We start from the raw sequence: 19,213 nt of genomic DNA on the forward strand, positions 1-19,213 counted from the left end.
TATAATTTGACAAAATTAAATTTAAAAAAATATTAGAAAGAACACTTCACTTGGTAATACTATTAGCATATTTTTACGACTGTCCTAGGGTGAAGAAGCCAACACCGGGAGGGAAATATTCACTTTCAACTTCCTGCAGAAGGTTCAGAAATCTTTCTGGGTTGACCTGTGTTCGCCGGTGAAATGGATCCTGCTATCCACTTTCCTGATATAAATAGTTTCTAAATATACCAGAGAAAAGGTTGCATTGGTATGCAGATTTGAAGGTACAGACATTTTTTAGCATTTTTTTTATACCATGAGCATATGCATATTCTCCTCTTTCCATTGATAAGTTTTTTTTTTAAAGTTTCTCTCTTAAATTGGCCATACTTAAATTTAGCCCGGTAATGGGTGTATGCACTAGCGTATATTAGCCTGGACTGTGAGGGTTAAAAGTAAAATGCCAAAAACAGAAAGCAAGCTGACATTGACAAGATGCTGTAAACAAGCCTTTGGTATTAACATTTACAGTGTGCCAAATCACGGAACTCTGTAAGTCGTATTTCCTTGGGAGATGTGTATTACTATCAACATTTCCTTTCGTCTTGACAGAAACCATATTGAGTCGTGGGGAAGGAATATGACTACTTCTCGAGAAATATTTTCCATTAGTCTTTCAGCTAAAGGGCAAAAAAAATTTATTAAAACATTGAATTAAATTCCATCCAAGATTATGGAAGATGCTGCTCATCAAACAACACAATAATATTGTTTCAAGTTCAAATTCCTTAATCACTATCATGGCAAGGAGAAATTATTGACTTATGTAGCAGCTGCAAGGTAACTTAAAGACTATGGAAAATGTACTTCAGTATTAGAGGCTTCAACAGCTATATGTTTCAATAGAAATATATTCCATTCATTTTGTGATCATGTACATATTTTCAATTCTCAGGCAATAAACGGTCACTGAAATTAGTAAATTATAAAGTAATTTCTGGGCTCAGTTCGTGTCGCTGTGCGAAATAATCCTTTAAATCATTATTTCTAGGGTAAATGATCTAACAAATACCAGAGAATAAACAAAATAAAGAAAAGGTCAGTATAACTGACTCGCTCACCCACAAGGAGGGCGTCGGTATGAACACTAGGGCGAGTGAGACCACTACCACGAACTTCTTGTCAATTAGAAATTTCCTACAGCAAAATCCCACAGGAAGAGAGCCGACCCACAGAACGGGGCAGCAACTACTACTACTACAACCCACGCTTAGGTGACTGCCGCGCCTCTGGTGGTCATCCTTTAAAGTTAGAGGTCTGCAAGATGCCGAATTTTTTCGTGCTCTGTATTTTGTGCTCTTTTTTGAAGATTTTCTGCCACCATGGAACGATCAGCCATCGCATCAGCTAAGTTAAGTATTCCGAAAGGTTCCTATTTAGTTTTTTCCTTCCTGGAGTCAGTATTTGCCGTTTTTTAGGTATAAATACGGATTCTCGGTCGGAAGCATGGCGGCATTGTTCTGCCTCGTGGCGGGTTCATTCTCGGTCTCCCATACCTGGAACCTTCCCTTTATTTTATGCGTCTCTAGACCTTTTTATGATTATTATCAGTTAAGGGATCTAGCCTGCATTGGTTTCATGTCAAGCATGCATGTCTTTCTATACCTTGTGTAGGCATTTTCTCTTCCATCCAGACCCTAGCCATAGCTCTTAGTATCGGCCCAGGCTAGCTTTGAGTGGTAGACTTTCCTTCGGGTTAGTCGTACACTCCTGGATTTTTTCTCCTACTATATTTATTTCCCCTACTTTAGTGTTATTTTATTTATTCTATGGTTTTATTTGGTTTTGGTTAGCCTAGGGCGTCTGGTTCCTTATCTTAGCCTAGGTTTATTATTTCATGGTCCCCATCAGTTTTGTTACTTCCTTATTATCAGTTTTGTTGCATCTACAGTTGCATCTCGCTGATCAGTTTGGTTGCATTAACCTAGGCTATAGATTTCGTTGTTTTTATCGTTTTATCGTACTGTGGTCACCCTGTGATCGCTGTACAGCCAGACGCCCGTCCCAGTCACCCTGCCCTCCTCCCGCTCTCCCATAGAGCTGGGGGGAGGGAGGTCCGTCCTTGCTCGCTCCATCCGGGCCTGTCTCCCTCTCTCCCTACGCGGAGGGAGTAGGGGAGGCTGGACAGACGTTGGACTGGGTATGACCTTGTATCTCTGCTTCACGGTGCTCCGTTGGGACGAAGTAGGGGGGTTGGCCTCCCCCCTCCTTTGTTGCTCCGCTGTAGGCTCGAGTTCTGTTTCGCCCTCTCGCCCCTCCCCGTGTTGGCGGTGCTCTGTTTTCTTTCCGGAGCTCCGTCGATTGCGAGGGAGGGAGCCAGTATCCCGCCTACGGGCGGACCCCAGGCGTACAGTCGGTCTCCTTTGCCTTAACCATCCCGTCTCTCCAGCGCAACCGGCGGAGACGGACACCACCGCGATTCGGAATCGTCTTCCAGAATTTTGTGCTATTTTATGCTTAAGCTAATCATAAGTTATTGGTAAGTTATCTTAAGCTGGGTCCCTCCCTTGCCATCTGCTTTCTATTCCGGCTCACACCGGAGCTATATTATGCCTATTAAGGAGGTAGGGGAGGGGTTATGCCCAAAAATTTTTCGCTCTCCGGCATGCAACGGAGTTCTAGAGTAGCCCTGTAAGTGTTATAATGATACTCATGTATCCTTCCACTTACAGACTACCAACTGTGAGCACCCAGGGTGCAACGCCGTGCTCCAGGACCCCTGCGGACATGAAGTCTGCAGGTCCCACGCTCCGTGCGCGACTCCTCACGGGAATCTGCAGGTCTGGTTCCACGAAACGTGTACGATCTGCTATGATCTTGTGAGTCAGTTTTTGGACGGGGTAAGTATTTCCAGCTGTGTATATAGCATGTAAATACTGTATTATATCTTAATTTTAAGTTCAGAATATCTTCTAAGCTTAAGTTCTCCATATTTTGTGAAATATATGGACAAAATTTGTAGGCTTAAGGTTCTTTTTTAGTCTAAGGTTGAACCTCAACTTTAAACTAAAAACTAATAACACCCTCTCTTACAGGCTGCCGCTGTTAGAGAGACCGCCCTTGCAACACTGAGGGCTTGGGTCGGCGGCTTCGGCAAGAACGCCGCCAAGGGACAGCCCTACATCCTTGAGAAGAGGATGGCTGTCCTTCTGTTCCCCGGCAGCAAGTCGACGGGGTACGTCGACCCAGCGGAGGCAGCCCCGACGATGACGCCTATCCAGCGGCAGGTCGCCGCTTGCATGAAGGAACCAGGCCAGGATATCTCGGCGGAAGTCGCGACATTGGACCTGAACGTGGAACCTATGGTAGGTGTGGACGACCTGTTGGTCGAGGTAGGTACTTTGGACGCCCAAGGGCTTCCCTTGGGCGCTTCTGGATCTTCTTCTCCCGCTATATCGACTGCTTCCTTCCAAGGCTTTACTGGAGCTGAGCTCCAGTGCTCGTCGCCTAGCGCTTCTGTGAAACCCAAGGTGAAGGGACACAGAGCGCAGAAAACCCTTACGAAGGCGTCGTCGTCGTCCAAAAAGACTTCGTCGACGTCATCGTCTCGTAAGTTTTCGGCTTTGAACCCCGGAGCAGAGAAGGGTAAATCGTCTGCTTCTGGCTCTAGGTCCTCTAAGAGCAAGTCCTCAAAGGAGAGGCCTCGTACTCCGGCGGAGTCAACGGTCTCTCCTCCGCCCCCTGAGGTACCTCTGCCGAGTTACCCTTCCATCTCTGGACCGGCTCCGGCCTTTGATCCCAACGCCTTCTCCGTTGGGATGATGCAGCAGATGGGGGACTTGGTAGGCTCTTTGAGGACCAGCATGGAGCAGATGTTCTCCCAGTTATCCGAAAGGATCACAACTCAGGAGAACATTATATCTGGGTTCAGAACCAGGTCCCCTCAAGCGACTCCTCCGGCACCTGGTGTTGGTCTGATGCAGCTTCCTCCCCATGATTCTCTGCCTCCGTTCTCAATGAACAACCCCTGGAGAGTGGCTTCATACGCCCCTTTCCAGGACGGACTCAGCTCCATTCCAGAGTGCGGTACTCGAAGGATTGAAGACTTCGAGTTCTATCCGGAGAACCTTCAACCGCCGTTCATTGGCTACGCCAGGCTGACGGAGGCAGCCATGACTAGGGAAGATAAGGTCCCGAGGGAGACAGTGTTGTACTCCCGGGACCAGGCTCAAAGGGAGTGGCTTAGGTGTCTAGAGGAGATGGACTGCTCGAACACCAGGATTCAGGCGTTCAAGTCCCTTTACCATCTTTACGATGGAAGAAGAGGCTCCTCTCCCCTTCTTAATGAAGATCGCCACTGTAACCATCCCAGCTGGCCTAAAAGGGGAACCCTTACCTCAGCTAAGGGAAGCAGATCCCACTTCTCCGTTGCTCCCTTCGCTTGGAGACTTGTGGGAGGATCTGCCTAACACCTTCTCGGCAGGTAAGCTCAAACCGGACTGCGCCATGGACCAGTTCGGCGAGAAGCTGCCTAGACTTCCTGATAGCCTCATTCAAGCTGAGTTTGAGGCCAAGTCTAGGCTTGCCAGGTCGATGAATACCATGGCAATGACAGAGGTAGCGGCTATTTCATATGCTTCAGAGCCGCTCTTCAAGTTGTTGACCAAGTCACAGACTTATACGGTCCAATCGGACCTGTATGAGTTTGTGACGGCTAGGGTCAATTGCCGAAAGCATGTCCTCCAGGAAGCAACTATTCGGCATGAGCCTAATAAGTTGCTTTCCTTGAACATCTGGGGGGCAGACCTCTTCCCAGAAGCTATGGTCAAAGAGGTCCAAAATGAGGCGGCAAGGCTCAATCAGAGCCTCAAAGATCGTTGGGGCCTCACTGCAAAGAGGCGCCAAGATCAGGCTGCAGCAGGCAAGAAGCTGAAAAAGGCAAAGCGTTACCAGCCTTATCAGAAGAAGCCTCAAAGATTCAATCAAGCTGTGTCAGCTGTGCCGATTGTACAATCAGGCCAGCCTTCTACCTCGAAGACTCCGGCTCAGCCCATTTACGTGATTTCTCCTCAGGCTCAGCCTTCCACCTCCTACGCTGTCTCCCCCGCCTTTAACCAGGTGTTCGAAGGTCAAGCCTTCCAGCACTATGACCGGTTCGGCAGGGGAGGTAGAGCTAGGGGATCCTTTCGTCAGAGAGGATCAGGAAGGTCGCTCAACAGGGGAAAGCACTTCCGTGGAGGCCGCGGAGGTCACTCGACCTAGCAGCAGTGAGATCTCCAAGGTAGGAGGGAGGCTGTTTCTCTTCCGGCATCGGTGGGGATTCAGCAAATGGGCACAGAGCATTGTGTCGAAGGGCCTGGGTTGGAGTTGGATTGGAGACCCTCCTCCACCCAGACCTTTCCTTCAACTTCCATCAAAAGAAAAAGAACTGACGGAGTATGCGGAGGAGCTCCTCCAGAAAGGAGCAATAGCGAGAGTCAACAGATTAAAGTTTCAGGGTCGCTTATTCAGCGTACCAAAGAAAGGCTCATTAAAAAGAAGGGTAATCTTAGACTTGTCCCGCTTAAACTTGGTCATTCGCTGCGACAAGTTCAAAATGCTGACCATCTCGCAGGTGCGGACCTTACTTCCCCGTGGGGCCGTCACCACCTCTATCGATCTTACAGACGCATACTATCATATCCCTATTGCAAGACACTTTCGCCCTTACCTGGGCTTCAGACTAGGAGATCAGGCATTCTCCTTCAAGGTAGTTCCTTTCGGTCTGAATGTAGCACCCAGAGTGTTCACGAAATTAGCGGAAGTAGTCGTTCAACAACTGAGGTCTCAAGGGATAATGGTAGTAGCGTACCTCGACGATTGGTTGATTTGGGCTCTAACAGTCGAGGAATGTCGTCAAGCCACAATGAAAGTCATTCAATTCCTGGAATATCTGGGGTTCCAGATAAACAGGACAAAGTCAAGACTCACTCCGGAGTCCAACTTTCAATGGACTGGGCATTCAATGGAATCTATCCTCCCATACTCTGTTGATTCCATCAGCCAAGAGGAAAGAAATAGCGAAGTCAGTGAAACAATTTCTAAAGTACAAATATGCTTCAAGGAGAAACCAGGAAAGAATCCTGGGTTCCCTCCAATTTGCCTCAGTGACAAACATCTTGATGAAAGCCAAACTGAAAGACTTAACCAGGATCTGGCACTCACAAGCAAATGTCAGATCCAGGGACAAGGTATCATCAATACCAAAACCTGTCCATATCAGTACCCCTTCAGTTTCCTCCTCCGGGAATCACTATCCACACAGACGCTTCACTAAGCGGCTGGGGAGGATATTCTCAGTTCAAGATAGTTCAGGGAACATGGTCACCTCAGTTCCGCCAGCTTCACATAAATGTATTGGAAGCAATGGCAGTGTTCCTGACTCTGAAGAGGTTATGTCCGCCAAAGAACTCTCACATAAAGTTAGTTCTGGACAGCGCAGTGGTAGTCCATTGTATAAACAGGGGAGGCTCCAAGTCAAGACACCTGAATCATGTCATGGTAGCCATCTTTTCCCTGGCGGACAAGTTCAGTTGGCACCTCTCCTCCACCCATCTGGCCGGAGTGAGAAATGCCATAGCAGATGCTCTATCCCGTTCAGTTCCTCTGGAATCGGAATGGTCACTGGACAACAGTTCGTTCCAATGGATTCTCCGGAAGGTACCAGGCCTGCAAGTAGATCTGTTTGCATCTCAAACGAACCACAAACTTCCCTGTTATGTGGCTCCCAACCTGGACCCTCTGGCCTATGCCACGGACGCCCTGTCCATAGATTGGAACAACTGGGAGAAGATTTATGTCTTTCCTCCGGTGAATCTTCTCCTGAAAGTACTGAACAAACTCTGGACGTTCAAGGGTCAAGTAGCTCTAGTAGCTCCAGACTGGCCGAAGAGCAACTGGTACCCCTTGATTCTGGAATTGGGTCTTCGTCCTCTTCGAATTCCCAATCCCAGGCTCTCCCAGTCAGTACAAATGAAGACTGTGTTCGCTTCCTCAGGAATTCTCAAAACCCTAACTTTATGGACTTCATGAAGTTTGCGGCCAAGAGAGATGCAAATATCGATCCATGAAATATTCTTTTCCTGGAATCAGATAAAAGAGATTCAACTTTAAGGCAGTATGATGCTGCAGTTAAAAAGTTGGCATCCTTCCTGAGAGGAGCGGACATTAAAATCATGACAATCAATTCAGCTATATCCTTTTTCAGATCCTTATTTGAAAAAAGGTTAGCAGCTAGTACCATTACGACAAACAAGTCAGCCTTGAAGAAGATTTTTCAACTGGGTTTTAACATAGACTTAACAGATTCTTACTTTTCGTCTATTCCCAAGGCTTGTGCTAGACTTAGACCTTCAGTAAGGCCTACGTCAGTGTCATGGTTTTTAAATGATGTTCTAAAACTGGCTTCAGATACAAATAATACGACATGTTCATTTATAATGCTCTTAAGAAAAACATTATTTTTATTAAGCTTGGCTTCAGGAGCTAGAATTTCAGAACTGTCGGCGTTATCCAGATGCAAATCACGTAGAATTTCTTCCTTCAGGAGAAGTTCTGCTTTCTCCGGATCGCAGCTTTTTAGCAAAGAATGAGGATCCTTTGTTGAGGTGGGAACCTTGGAAGGTTATACCCCTTCCTCAAGATCTTTCTCTTTGTCCAGTAACGACCTTACGAGCCTTTCTGTCCAGGACATCCTCATCCTCTTCGGGTCCTCTCTTTAGAAGAGAAAAAGGTGGTACTTTATCAATTAAAGGTATAAGGCAACAGATCCTATACTTTATTAAGCAAGCTAACCCTGAATCCTTCCCCAAGGTTCACGATGTCAGGGCAGTAGCCACCTCAATTAACTACTTTCAACACATGAATTTTGATGATTTGAAGAAGTATACTGGATGGAAATCGCCGACAGTATTTAAGCGTCATTACTTAAAGTCTTTGGAATCTCTAAAATTTTCAGCAGTTGCAGCGGGTAACATAGTTTCCCCTGACCTGCACAGTAGTTCAGTTGAAGATCCAGATCTCCTTTCTACCTATCTCAGACAACAGTTTGTCTAGCCTACCATGTTCATCCACGTTTGTCCTTGAGTCTTAGCTGCTCTTGTGATGGTTTAGTAAGGGTCCCTTATTTTTTTGCTAGGGTCACCCACAATTGATTGTACATACTGATCTTTAGGATGTGGTCCCCTTATTTTTATGCTAGGATGCCACATCCCCATCAATAATGGTTATGGTATTGTTTATTAAGAATTATGAAACTTATTTGGTGTGTCTTTAGCTTAAGTTTGTTCACACACATCCTTTATTACAATTATTGCTAATGTTTATTAATAATTATTTAATGTGTTTTGAACTATGATTGTAACACATATGTTTGTTTCAATTCAACATATAACTGATGTAAGCCTTTGTATATATATATTAACTATAAGTTACTCTTAAGTATTGTTCTTTATCCAGATTGTACGAACAATTGTATATATATTTTTTCTTATAATTATAGTATATAGTTGAATTTTAAGTTTTATTGAGACCTTCTTTATTTCAATCTTGTGCTAATTCTCTGGTACAATTTCGCGCAGCGACACGAACTGAGCCCAGAAAAAGGATTTTGACGTAGGAAAAATCTATTTCTGGGCAATTGGTTCGTGTCGCCCAGCGAAATCCCACCTCTTCCCAACCCTTCGCTCAAGATTGATTGCTAACTTCAGGATGGCCACCAGAGGTGCGGCAGTCACCTAAGCTTGGGTTGTAGTAGTAGTAGTTGCTGCCCCGTTCTGTGGGTCGGCTCTCTTCCTGTGGGATTTTGTTGTAGGAAATTTCTAATTGACAAGAAGTTCGTGGTAGTGGTCTCACTCGCCCTAGTGTTCATACCGACGCCCTCCTTGTGGGTGAGCGAGTCAGTTATACTGACCTTTTCTTTATTTTGTTTATTCTCTGGTATTTGCTAGATCATTTACCCTAGAAATAATGATTTAAAGGATTATTTCGCTGGGCAACACGAACCAATCGCCCAGAAATAAATTTTTCCTACGTCAAAATCCTTTTATAAAGTCAATTATAAAGTAACTATAAATTAGCAAGCATAAATCTAGGAGAAAAATTATCACATGGTACTAAAAAAAATTTGTGATAAAAAACATCATGTTTTACAGTGCTAAAAGTATTTTGCAGTGTACCTTCAGCCCCTGGCTTCATTGTTTGCTGCCTTTTCCTTTTCATCCATTCCCTATAGTCTGTGTCAGATTTTCAAATTTACCATGCTTCAATATTTACCTAATTCCAGATGATGAGCTCTATGAGAATATAGATATATGACTCGGTGGTATCATTAAAGTAATCTTTGGTTGTCTATAATATAACTGAGAGGCATTACAATGCTGGTATCTCTTCAGCATCACTTCACAATGCTTTCATATAAAGACTGACTAGTCATGCTGCTTGATTATTTCTTGATCTTAGTGGGAATATCCTAAAAATAAGCAAAATCACAAAACCAAACAGCATTACCTGTGTAGCGCTGAACAAGGTACAGTAGAGCCTCAGGATCATTCAGAGTATTGTCATTTAGATGTGGCAAATGAAGAGGACTCAGAGGAGGAATAGGAGGGGGAGGTTGTGGGGGTTCATATGTTTTCAGTCTCTTCAAAATAGCTTTTGTAGAATCCTTTTCTGAGTTGGAGTCTTCAGCAAGAAGTTGCTTTTTATGTCTTCTTGGAGTGTTTGATGGAGAACCACAAATGGAGTCATTTATATTATTTCGATGTTGATCCCATACCCTGCAATTATTTAATAAATCTTTGAAAAGTCAAACAAGGGTTACATAAATAATGGCTAAGAAAACAACTAACACTACAGTTAAATTTCCTGAAAACTACCAACTTTCTTTCTGCCAACTTCTTTAAGTAAAGATGACATTCTGCTTCATGTATGAAAGACATCTTGTCTGTGAAAAACAACACGCTATGCTTACTGTCTTTTGTATAACCATAATTTTGCAGCTGCTAAATAGTCCATCTTCTGATATAGAGAACTTTGAACTCGCATGTAAAAATGTCAAAGTTTAAGCAAAATGGAATATACAAACAGAACTCTTTTTACAAGCCAAGTTTACCACTTTTTTCAAGAAAATAGACTTACACTTAGTTTTGAACCTGTTTGTACTTTGTAAGTACACAAAAATCTTATACTGCAAAATTATATTTTTATAATAAAATAAGGTCTAATATATACTTACCAAACAATTACATAGCTTTAAACTTTCTTACCTGGGAGTCTAAAATTCAAATTATTTGGGAGGGGGAGTAGGGAGGGGTCTGATAAAGGGATTTTGACGAAGGAAAATTCTATTTCTGGGCAATGACCTGTGTCGCCCCGTGAAAGGTTCCTTTGACACCATTTCTAAGGTATAAATATTGCTATTCATCCCAGAGAAAAAGAGAAACAATATAAAATGGCTCGCTCACCTTTAATAAGGTATCGGTATAGATAAAGAGCGAGTGGAAACCACTACCAGAAGTCCCTTGCCATTTAGCTTCTTCCTTCAACAAAACCCCAACTACGGAGGAGCCGAACTACAGCCCTCGCTACCCTCTACTACTACCGTGAGCGCCTCCGACGCCTGTGACGTCATTCCTGAAGATAGCATCCAAGCTTGGGGTAAGCCAGGTGAGGAATACTAATTACAGGGTGGGTTTTCACGGGGCGACACAGGTCATTGCCCAGAATAGATTTTTCCTTCGTCAAAATCCCTTTTCTGGGCCTAGCCTGTGTCGCCCCATGAAAGAGTGCCAGAGAATTGGATTCACCAAGCTTGGGGGACTGCACAGATAAGAAGGTATAAAACAAACACCTGTAAGGTTAATGGTATAATGATCAACTTAAAGATACAAGGTCATACAAATTATAACTTAACTAAAGGTATCTTAAAATTACCATATCAATAATACTAAAGGTAAATAGCCCATGACTTAAGAGTAATGAAACATAAATAATTAGGCCATAGTAAAAATATAAGTTGTCACTTATACAATAACACAAATGAACAGAGTCCCAAACAAAAGCAATGAATGAAACAACTACTTCCAAGACAAATATATACACTAGAGGCGACCTAACTAAGTAAGGGTGCAATGAGGCAGGCAGAAGGGAAGGTTACCAGAAAAAATGACAGAAATTCATGCAGTGTCAGGAGGACACTTAAGGTTGTTCTATGCAAATAAGCCCTCAAGGAGTTAACAGGACATAGAGAATTGTCCTGGGGAAGTGGTAGGATTTTCCATGAGGACCACCTGTCCTGTGGGTCTTCATTTTTGGCCAGAAAGTGACGATCTGGGGATAGAAGAACTTCCCCTGAGGGAAGGAACTCAATGTGACCTGGCTCCCTTGATAAGGCTGACAGTTCTGAGGTTCTGGCTCCTGAGGCTAGACTTAGTAAAAATAAAGTTTTCCTCAGAAGAGTGGTGTAATTACATGAATCATTATCAATTTCTGAGGCCAGTTTGAGAACATCATTCAGAACCAAGAAACTGACCTAGGTCTCTCGGAGGGTCTAAGTCTAGCACAAGCTTTCGGAATAGAGGAAAAATAAAAATCCGTAAGATCTATACTAAAACCAAACTGGAAGATCTTTTTAAGAGCTGATTTGGTCGTGGTAATAGTGCTTGCTGCCAGACCCTTCTCGAATAATGACCTAAAAAAGGATATGGCCAAATTTGTGGTCATGATTTGCGTGTCTGAGTCTTTAAGAAACATTGCTAGTTTCTTAACAGAAGAGTCATATTGACGCAATGTAGATTCCCTTTTATCTGATTCCAAGAATGTAATATTCTGGGGATCGATGTCTGCATTCCTATGAGCTGCAAACTTCATAAAATCCATAAAGTTAGGGTTTCCTGAATTCTTGAGCAGACAGAGTCCGAGTTTGCACTAACTGGGTTAGTTTGGGATTGGGAATCTGTAGAGGTCGGAGTCCCAATTCTAGAAGTAGAGGGAACCAATTGCTCTTGGGCCAGTTGGGGGCTACTAGAGCCACCCGGCCCTTGAATGACCTGAGTTTGTTCAGTACTTTCAGAAGAAGATTCACCGGAGAGAATAGGTAAATCTTTTTCCATGCATTCCAATCTAGGGCCATAGCGTCCGTGGCATAGGCCAGACGGTCCAGGTTGGGTGCCACATAACAAGGAAGTTTGTGATTGGACTCCGTGGCAAAGAGGTCCACCTGAAGCCCCGGAACCTGTTGACAGATCCAAGTGAACGAGTTTTTGTCTAACGCCCATTCCGATTCCAACGGGACGGAGCGAGACAGAGCTTCTGCTACTACGTTTTTCACTCCTGCTAGGTGAGTGGCTGACAAGTGCCCTTTGTTCCTGTCCGCCAGAGAGAAAATGGCTATCATGACGTGATTCAGGTGGCTTGACTTGGATCCGCCCCTGTTTAGGCAGTGGACTACTACTGCACTGTCTAGGACTAGCTTGACATGTGACCTCTTGGATGGTCGAAGCTGTTTCAGAGTGAGAAACACTGCCATGGCTTCCAGTACATTGATATGTAGCCTGCGGAATGGTGGGGACCAGGTTCCCTGGACCTTTTTGTACTGAGAGTAACCTCCCCACCCGATTAGTGAGGCGTCCGTGTGGATCACTAAAGACGGCGGAGGAAACTGAAGGGGTACTGCTTTTGATAGATTGCTTATCTCCGTCCAGGGGCAGAGACGCCTTTGTAAGATCGCTGGGATAGAGGCTAACCTGTCCCGGGATCTGGAGTTCGCTTTGGAACGCCAAACGCTGTTTATGTCTTTGAGTTTGGCTTTCAAGAGGATGTCTGTGACTGAGGCAAACTGGAGTGAGCCCAGGATTCTTTCCTGACTCCTCCGGGATGTCTGATGTTGTTTGAGAAATTGCCTTGTGGATTTGGCTATTTCTTTCCTTTTCAGCGACGGAATTGATAGAGTGTGTGATTGTAAGTCCCACTGAAGGCCTAACCACTGGAATCGAGATTCCGGTGTTAGTCTGGACTTGGTTCTGTTTATTTGGAAACCTAGGTGTTCCAGAAACTTGATTACTTTGACCGTTGCTTTCTCGCACTCTTCGGGGTCTTTTGCCCAAATGAGCCAATCGTCTAGATAAGCCACTAGCATTATTCCGTGTCCTCAATTATTGGACGACCGCTTTCGCCAACTTTGTAAAGACCCTGGGGGAGATGTTGAGCCCGAACGGCATTACTTTGAAGGAATAAGACTTGTTTCCTAGTTTGAAGCCTAGGAATGGCCAGAAGTGTCTGGCTATGGGAACATGATAGTAGGCATCTGTAAGATCTATAGAGGTTGTGACGGCCCCACGGGGAAGTAAGGTCCGTACCTGCGAAACGGTCAGCATCCTGAACTTGTCGCAATGAATGAATAAGTTCAGATGGGACAAGTCTAGGATAATTCTTCACTTTTCTGAGTCTTTCTTTGGCATGCTGAACAAGTGTCCTTGAAACTTTAAATTCTTGACTCTTGAGACTACTCCTTTGAGAATGAGATCTCGAGTATACTCTATCAATTCCGTAGTTGGTTTCTGATAGAAATTGTTGGTTGGAGGAGGGCCCTCTAGTCAACTCCAACCCAGGCCTTTGGTCACTATGCTTTGAGCCCAAGGGCTGAACCTCCACCGGTGGCGGAAGAGGTACAGTCTCCCTCCTACCTTGGGACTCTCACTGCTGGCTTGCCGAGGGACGACCGCCACGCGCTCCCCGGAAGCCCCTGCCCTACATGCGGCTCTGCCGGATCCTCTATGGCAAGAGGCGCCCCTAGCCCTGCTGCCTCTAGCAAACCTGTTGAATGGCTGAAAGGTCTGCGCTTCAAAGGTCGGATTGTAGGCCGGGGAAACTGCAAAGGAGGTGGAAGGTTGGGGCTGTTGGGACTGAGGAGTCAGGAACATGAACTGCTGCTGACTCTTGGAGGGTGTATGCTGCTGTCCCTGTGGCACCTGTACTGCCTGAACTAGTGCCTGTTGAGGAGCCTGGAAGGACTGAAACTTCCTTGGCTTCTTCTTGATCTTAGAGTTCGAACCGGAGGATTCTGGCTTCCTCTTTGCCACTAGGCCCCACCTGACTTTGAGGCTCTGGTTGACCTTTGAGGCCTTGTGCAAGACCTCTGCCACCACTGGAGCAGGGAAGAGGTCCGTCCCCCAAATTGAGGAAGCAATGAGCTTGTTAGGCTCATGTCGGATGGTAGCTTCTGCCAGGACATGCTTCCTACAGTTCCTCCTTGCGACTAGAAAGTCGTAAAGGTCACACTGCATGGTGTGCAGCATTCCCTTTGCTGTGACTTTGAATAACAGCTCTTCCTGGTAAACAAGAGCCGTCATCTCTGCTGTCGTCATGGAGGAGAGGGATCTCGCCAACCTGGTCCGGGCGTCGAACTCCGTCTGGATGAGGAAGTCCGACAACCTGGGGAGTCTCTCACTAAAGAGAGTGGTGGCGCAATCAGGTTTTAGCTTGCCTACTGAGAAGGTGGGCACCGCCCCCTCAAAGTAGGTATCGGAACCAGGGATCAGAAGAGAGGTGGGTTCTGTCTCCCGGAGTTGAGGCATAGGCTCGTCCCTAAGGGCCGCCTGGAAGGTCGCTTCCACTACCTTAAGGGTAAGTGGGAGCGGAGTGCCTTCCACCGGTGTGAAGATGGTGAAAGGGTTTCTGAATGCCGTAGTGCGGGAGTTCTCACACTCCCACTCTTCCAGGCTCCTCAGCCAAGTTTGTTGGGCCTGTTCCCGAGGGAGGATCACCGTCTCCTTTGGCACTTTGTCTTCCCTCATCATGGCTGCGTCTGTTAGACGGACGTAGCCCATGAATGGGGGTTGAAGGTAACTAGGATAGAACTCGAAGTCTTCCAGCCTTCGAGTTCCAATGCCCTCAATAGTCAACATCCCGTTGACAAATGGAGCATGTGACGCAATCCTCCAGGGGTTGGCAGCTTTAAAGTCCGGCAGTAGGCGGGAGTCCGGCATGAGAGGAGATGGTAGCACCTGTACTGACTGTGAAGGTCCTGCCACGATCGAGTCCCTAATCCCTGTCATGGCGTTCTCCTGAGCCGTCAGTCGCTCCGCTAGAGACCGGATTGACTGACCGGAGGACTCCACCGAGCTTGTCAGCTGGGAGAGGATCGAGCCGAACTTGGTGTCCACCAAGTTCCCCACGACATCTCCCATCTTCTCCAAGATGCTGGCGGAGAAAGCTTCGGCGTCGAAGGAGGGTGCCTGAGCCCTCTCCTTCTGAGACCTGTGCTTAGGGGACCTCGACGCGGATGAAGAAGCTGCCCTCGAACTGACCGTCCCGGGATGGGGAGCCGGGATACTGGCGCCAGTTGAGGGAGCTGCCTTCCTTGGCAAAGACTTCACCAGCTTGCTGGAAGGCTTCACCTTGGGGATCACGGAAGAAGTCTTGGGACGAACTACCCGCTGCTTCTCCGTGAATCCCCGGAAAGAAGTAGAAGAAGAAGGGTCAGGAGAAGGAGAAGGAGAAGGAGAGGAGTCAGGAAAAAACCCTGAGTCCCCACAGAACCTGCCTCTGTTACACCCTTACCTGTGCCCATGGAGTCTATAGCCATGGGCTCAACATCCAAGTTGAGGGCCACCACATCCTCCGTGACGTCCTCGGAGAAGTCGTCCTCCGCTGGAAGTAACACCAGGGCTTGGATCCCGGCGATGAGTGGAGCAGCCACTAGGGGGTCAACCACCGACCCCTTCTTCGCTCCTGGGAAGATGAGGTCCGCCATGTCCTGGGCTAGGATGTAGGGGCGGCCCGCCGAGGAGTTCCTCCCGAAGCCACCGACCCATGCCTTGAGTGAAAGCAGGGCCGCGTTCTTCCCTTCGACCGATCCCTGTAAGAGAGGGTTAGAGTTAGAGAGGGAACGACCGAGGTCGGGACTGAATCAGGTAAAGTTATGAACACGTATGACAATATGTAAAATTATTACTATATTAAAAAAACGCTCACGGCAGAGAGAAATGCTTACTACAGTGGAGGCTTTGCCCACCAGAGCATAACAAGTAAGGCACCCTTCGTGGTGCCACACCAGGAAGTTGTCGACCCGTACTGCGCAACCAGCATGGGAGCGGCAAACCTCGTGGCCGCATGGGTCCTGTAAAACAGCATTGCAGCCAACCTCCTGGCAACACAAGACCTGTAAGTCAAAGAATACATGAGTATCGATGACAACCTCAGGGGAGGTACAGATCAATGTTAATATTCGTGGGCACAGGAGTGGAGCCGACGAGTAAGAGTTACATATAGTAAGTAACATGTAATATTCATGCCGGAGTGAGTCCGGAGACACATAAATATAGCATAAATAAATGATACATGAAACTGCATATGGTATAACAAAAGTGGTCATGGAGGGGGGGGGGTAGCTGTCCAAATGTTAAACTTCCCCTAAAGTTAACACGTTAAAGGAGGGGGGCTGCGCTAGCTCCACTGGGGCCAGAGCAGGACAAACCATATTAACGAAAGACTACTCAAGTTCCTGGGACGTGAAACCGGAAAAGGATAACATGAGACAGAACCCCCCGGAGTGAAACTCCGGTCCGTATGATAATAATAATCATAAAATATAATGTATGAGTGTGCGCTATACATGAAATGGACGGATTAAAAAGGGGGGGGGTGGGGGGGGGGGGCCGGAGTAGGGTAAGGCTCAAAATACTCTCTCTCTCTCGTGCAACTTCCAGTGGTAGCCGGAGCTGAGACGCTTTAGCGCGGTTAAGGAGCACGGAGGGAGGGGTGGGGTGGGGGGGTGGGGGGGAGAGGCAAGGATGGGGAATCCTCCTCCCCGTGCCCGAAGGTCGACTGAGGTACATTAAGGGAGGGGGATGGCCCCGAGCCTCGAGCCAAGCGACCGAGCGCGTCAGTCCTGAGTGTGGAGGGTCCCCCCCAACTACCCCCGAGTGTCTCCCCCTCTCATGCAGACTCGGAAGCTAGCTATGAGCAGCGAGTCATCACCCACTGGCAAGGTGCAGAGGGGGAACGAGGAGGGGGGGGGGGAACCCAACACAGGGAGGTTCTCTGCGATCGACCAACGGTCCTCCCGGCCAGGTGATCATACACGTGGTGGGGAAGGCCAGGCGATACAGAGGACCATAGGCCGACCAAGACGTATATAGCCACATAATACCATCAAAAAAATTAAATGCAAACAAGATATAATAGTTAGGCTAACACGGGGGAAAGAAGAATAAAATCAGTGCGAGAGAAAGCATGTCCAGAAGGGTAGGCTAATCGCCAATCCGAAGATTGGGGTATGCTAGCCTAACCCAAGCCACTGGTCAGAAATCGTCATAAAACGAGGACAGGGGACTAGGGGCAAGGACTAAAACGATAGAACAACAGTCCTAACGTAGCAATAACAACTCCTAAGTGAAACGGAATGGCTAGACTAGGCTAAGGTCCGAAACGTACGGTGGAGTGGGGTCCCCGTGACGGCCAGACTAAAAATTATCAAGCTAACTGCATGAAAATAATATCAAATGGTTATCGATATCATAAAAATACTGCTGGAAGGTAATTCTGATGGTATGGGAGACCAAAAGAATATCCAGCTTAGAAGCAGAAGCTGAAGCCATCTTGATAAAATTCCAGAAATAAAGCGATCGCACAGCACAAAGAAAGCAAAGCGTGTGGTGTCGACGGCGGCTATCAAAGGAATGACGTCACAGGCGTCGGAGGCGCTCACGGTAGTAGTAGAGGGTAGCGAGGGCTGTAGTTCGGCTCCTCCGTAGTTGGGGTTTTGTTGAAGGAAGAAGCTAAATGGCAAGGGACCTCTGGTAGTGGTTTCCACTCGCTCTTTATCTATACCGACACCTTATTAAAGGTGAGCGAGCCATTTATCTTGGCACTATATTGTTTCTCTTTTTCTCTGGGATGAATAGCAATATTTATACCTTAGAAATGGTGTCAAAGGAACCTTTCACGGGGCGACACAGGCTAGGCCCAGAAATGTAATTGTTTGGTAAGTATATGTGAAACCTTATTTTATTATATAAACATTTTTACATAAGTGACTTACCAAACAATTACTTAGCTGATTACACATTCCAAGGAAGGTGGGTAAATGGACAAATATTATTTCCAACCTTAAATAAGTTATTGGTGTGGAAACAATAATATGCTCACATTACATAATGCTTGCAGTACCTTACTGGGTGAGAGAGCAGCTGCAGGTGAAAACTGCCTCTGGTCGTCGCTCTAATCACCTGTAGGAGACAGCAGTAATGGCCAGGTTTGTCCCTACTAATAGTAGAATTTTATAGCCATAGAGGTTCACTGATGATTAACAAAAACAGTTTGCCCTTACCCTGGGTAAAGACCAGACAACCAATCACAAATACCATCACCTACACTATAAATTAAAAAACCTCACCCCCTAACCATAAAAACTGGAGGGTACTCCGGGTACATTGTACCCTCAGGTTCCCCAAAAATTCGACAACCTTAAAATATACAGGGCCAGGATATAGTAGAGGGAAAGAGGTCCCCCTATTCATCCTCTCCCAATACCATGCTAACTACTGATTGTGACCCCAACTTGTTACAATTTTCAAAAACCGATTCTATATTATTAGGATAATAGGATGCATACACTGACTTCGATTTCCAGAATTTCATTTGCAGAATGGAAGACTGACATACAGGCAGTCCTCAGTTTTACAACAGTTTCTGCTTATGATGCTCCAAGATTACGATGCTTTTCAATTAGGGTAAAACACTGTGAGGCCACTTTCCTAAAAAAGGGATTTTGACGAAGGAAAAATCTATATCTGGCCAAGGGCCCGTGTCGCCCAGTGAAATGTCCTTTTAGCACACATTTCTAAGGTAAATATTACTAACATTACCAGAGAAAAAACTAAAATGGAATGTCAAGAGTATTCTGACTCGCTCACCTGATATAAAAAGGTGTCGGTATGGTTTCTGGGGCGAGTGAAACCACTACCACGGGTCTCTTACCATTTAGATCCATCCTTCTACAAAATCCCCCTACTTGAGAGGGCCGACACAAGGCCCGCACCCAGCTACTACTACTACAAGAACTCCCGACGCCATCACGAGCGCCTCTAGCGGTCATCCTTGGAGTTAGACTGTCAAGCTTGGGCCCAAGGGTGGGTGTAAGGAAGGGTGGGATTTCACTGGGCGACACGGGCCCTTGCCCAGAAATAGATTT

At 46.3% G+C, this 19,213-nt stretch overlaps 1 protein-coding gene across 1 annotated transcript in view; it reads right to left on the reverse strand.

Annotated features, from left to right (window-relative positions):
- Positions 1-19,213, reverse strand: part of LOC135223095 (ectopic P granules protein 5 homolog) — a 759,396-nt gene that overhangs the window by 479,545 nt on the left and 260,638 nt on the right. Inside the window, 1 exon segment of the mRNA XM_064261599.1 lies at positions 9,529-9,797. Coding sequence (XP_064117669.1) covers positions 9,529-9,797 — 269 coding nt within the window.

This window comes from Macrobrachium nipponense, chromosome 8 (assembly GCF_015104395.2).
Source record: "Macrobrachium nipponense isolate FS-2020 chromosome 8, ASM1510439v2, whole genome shotgun sequence".
NCBI lineage: Eukaryota > Metazoa > Arthropoda > Malacostraca > Decapoda > Palaemonidae > Macrobrachium > Macrobrachium nipponense.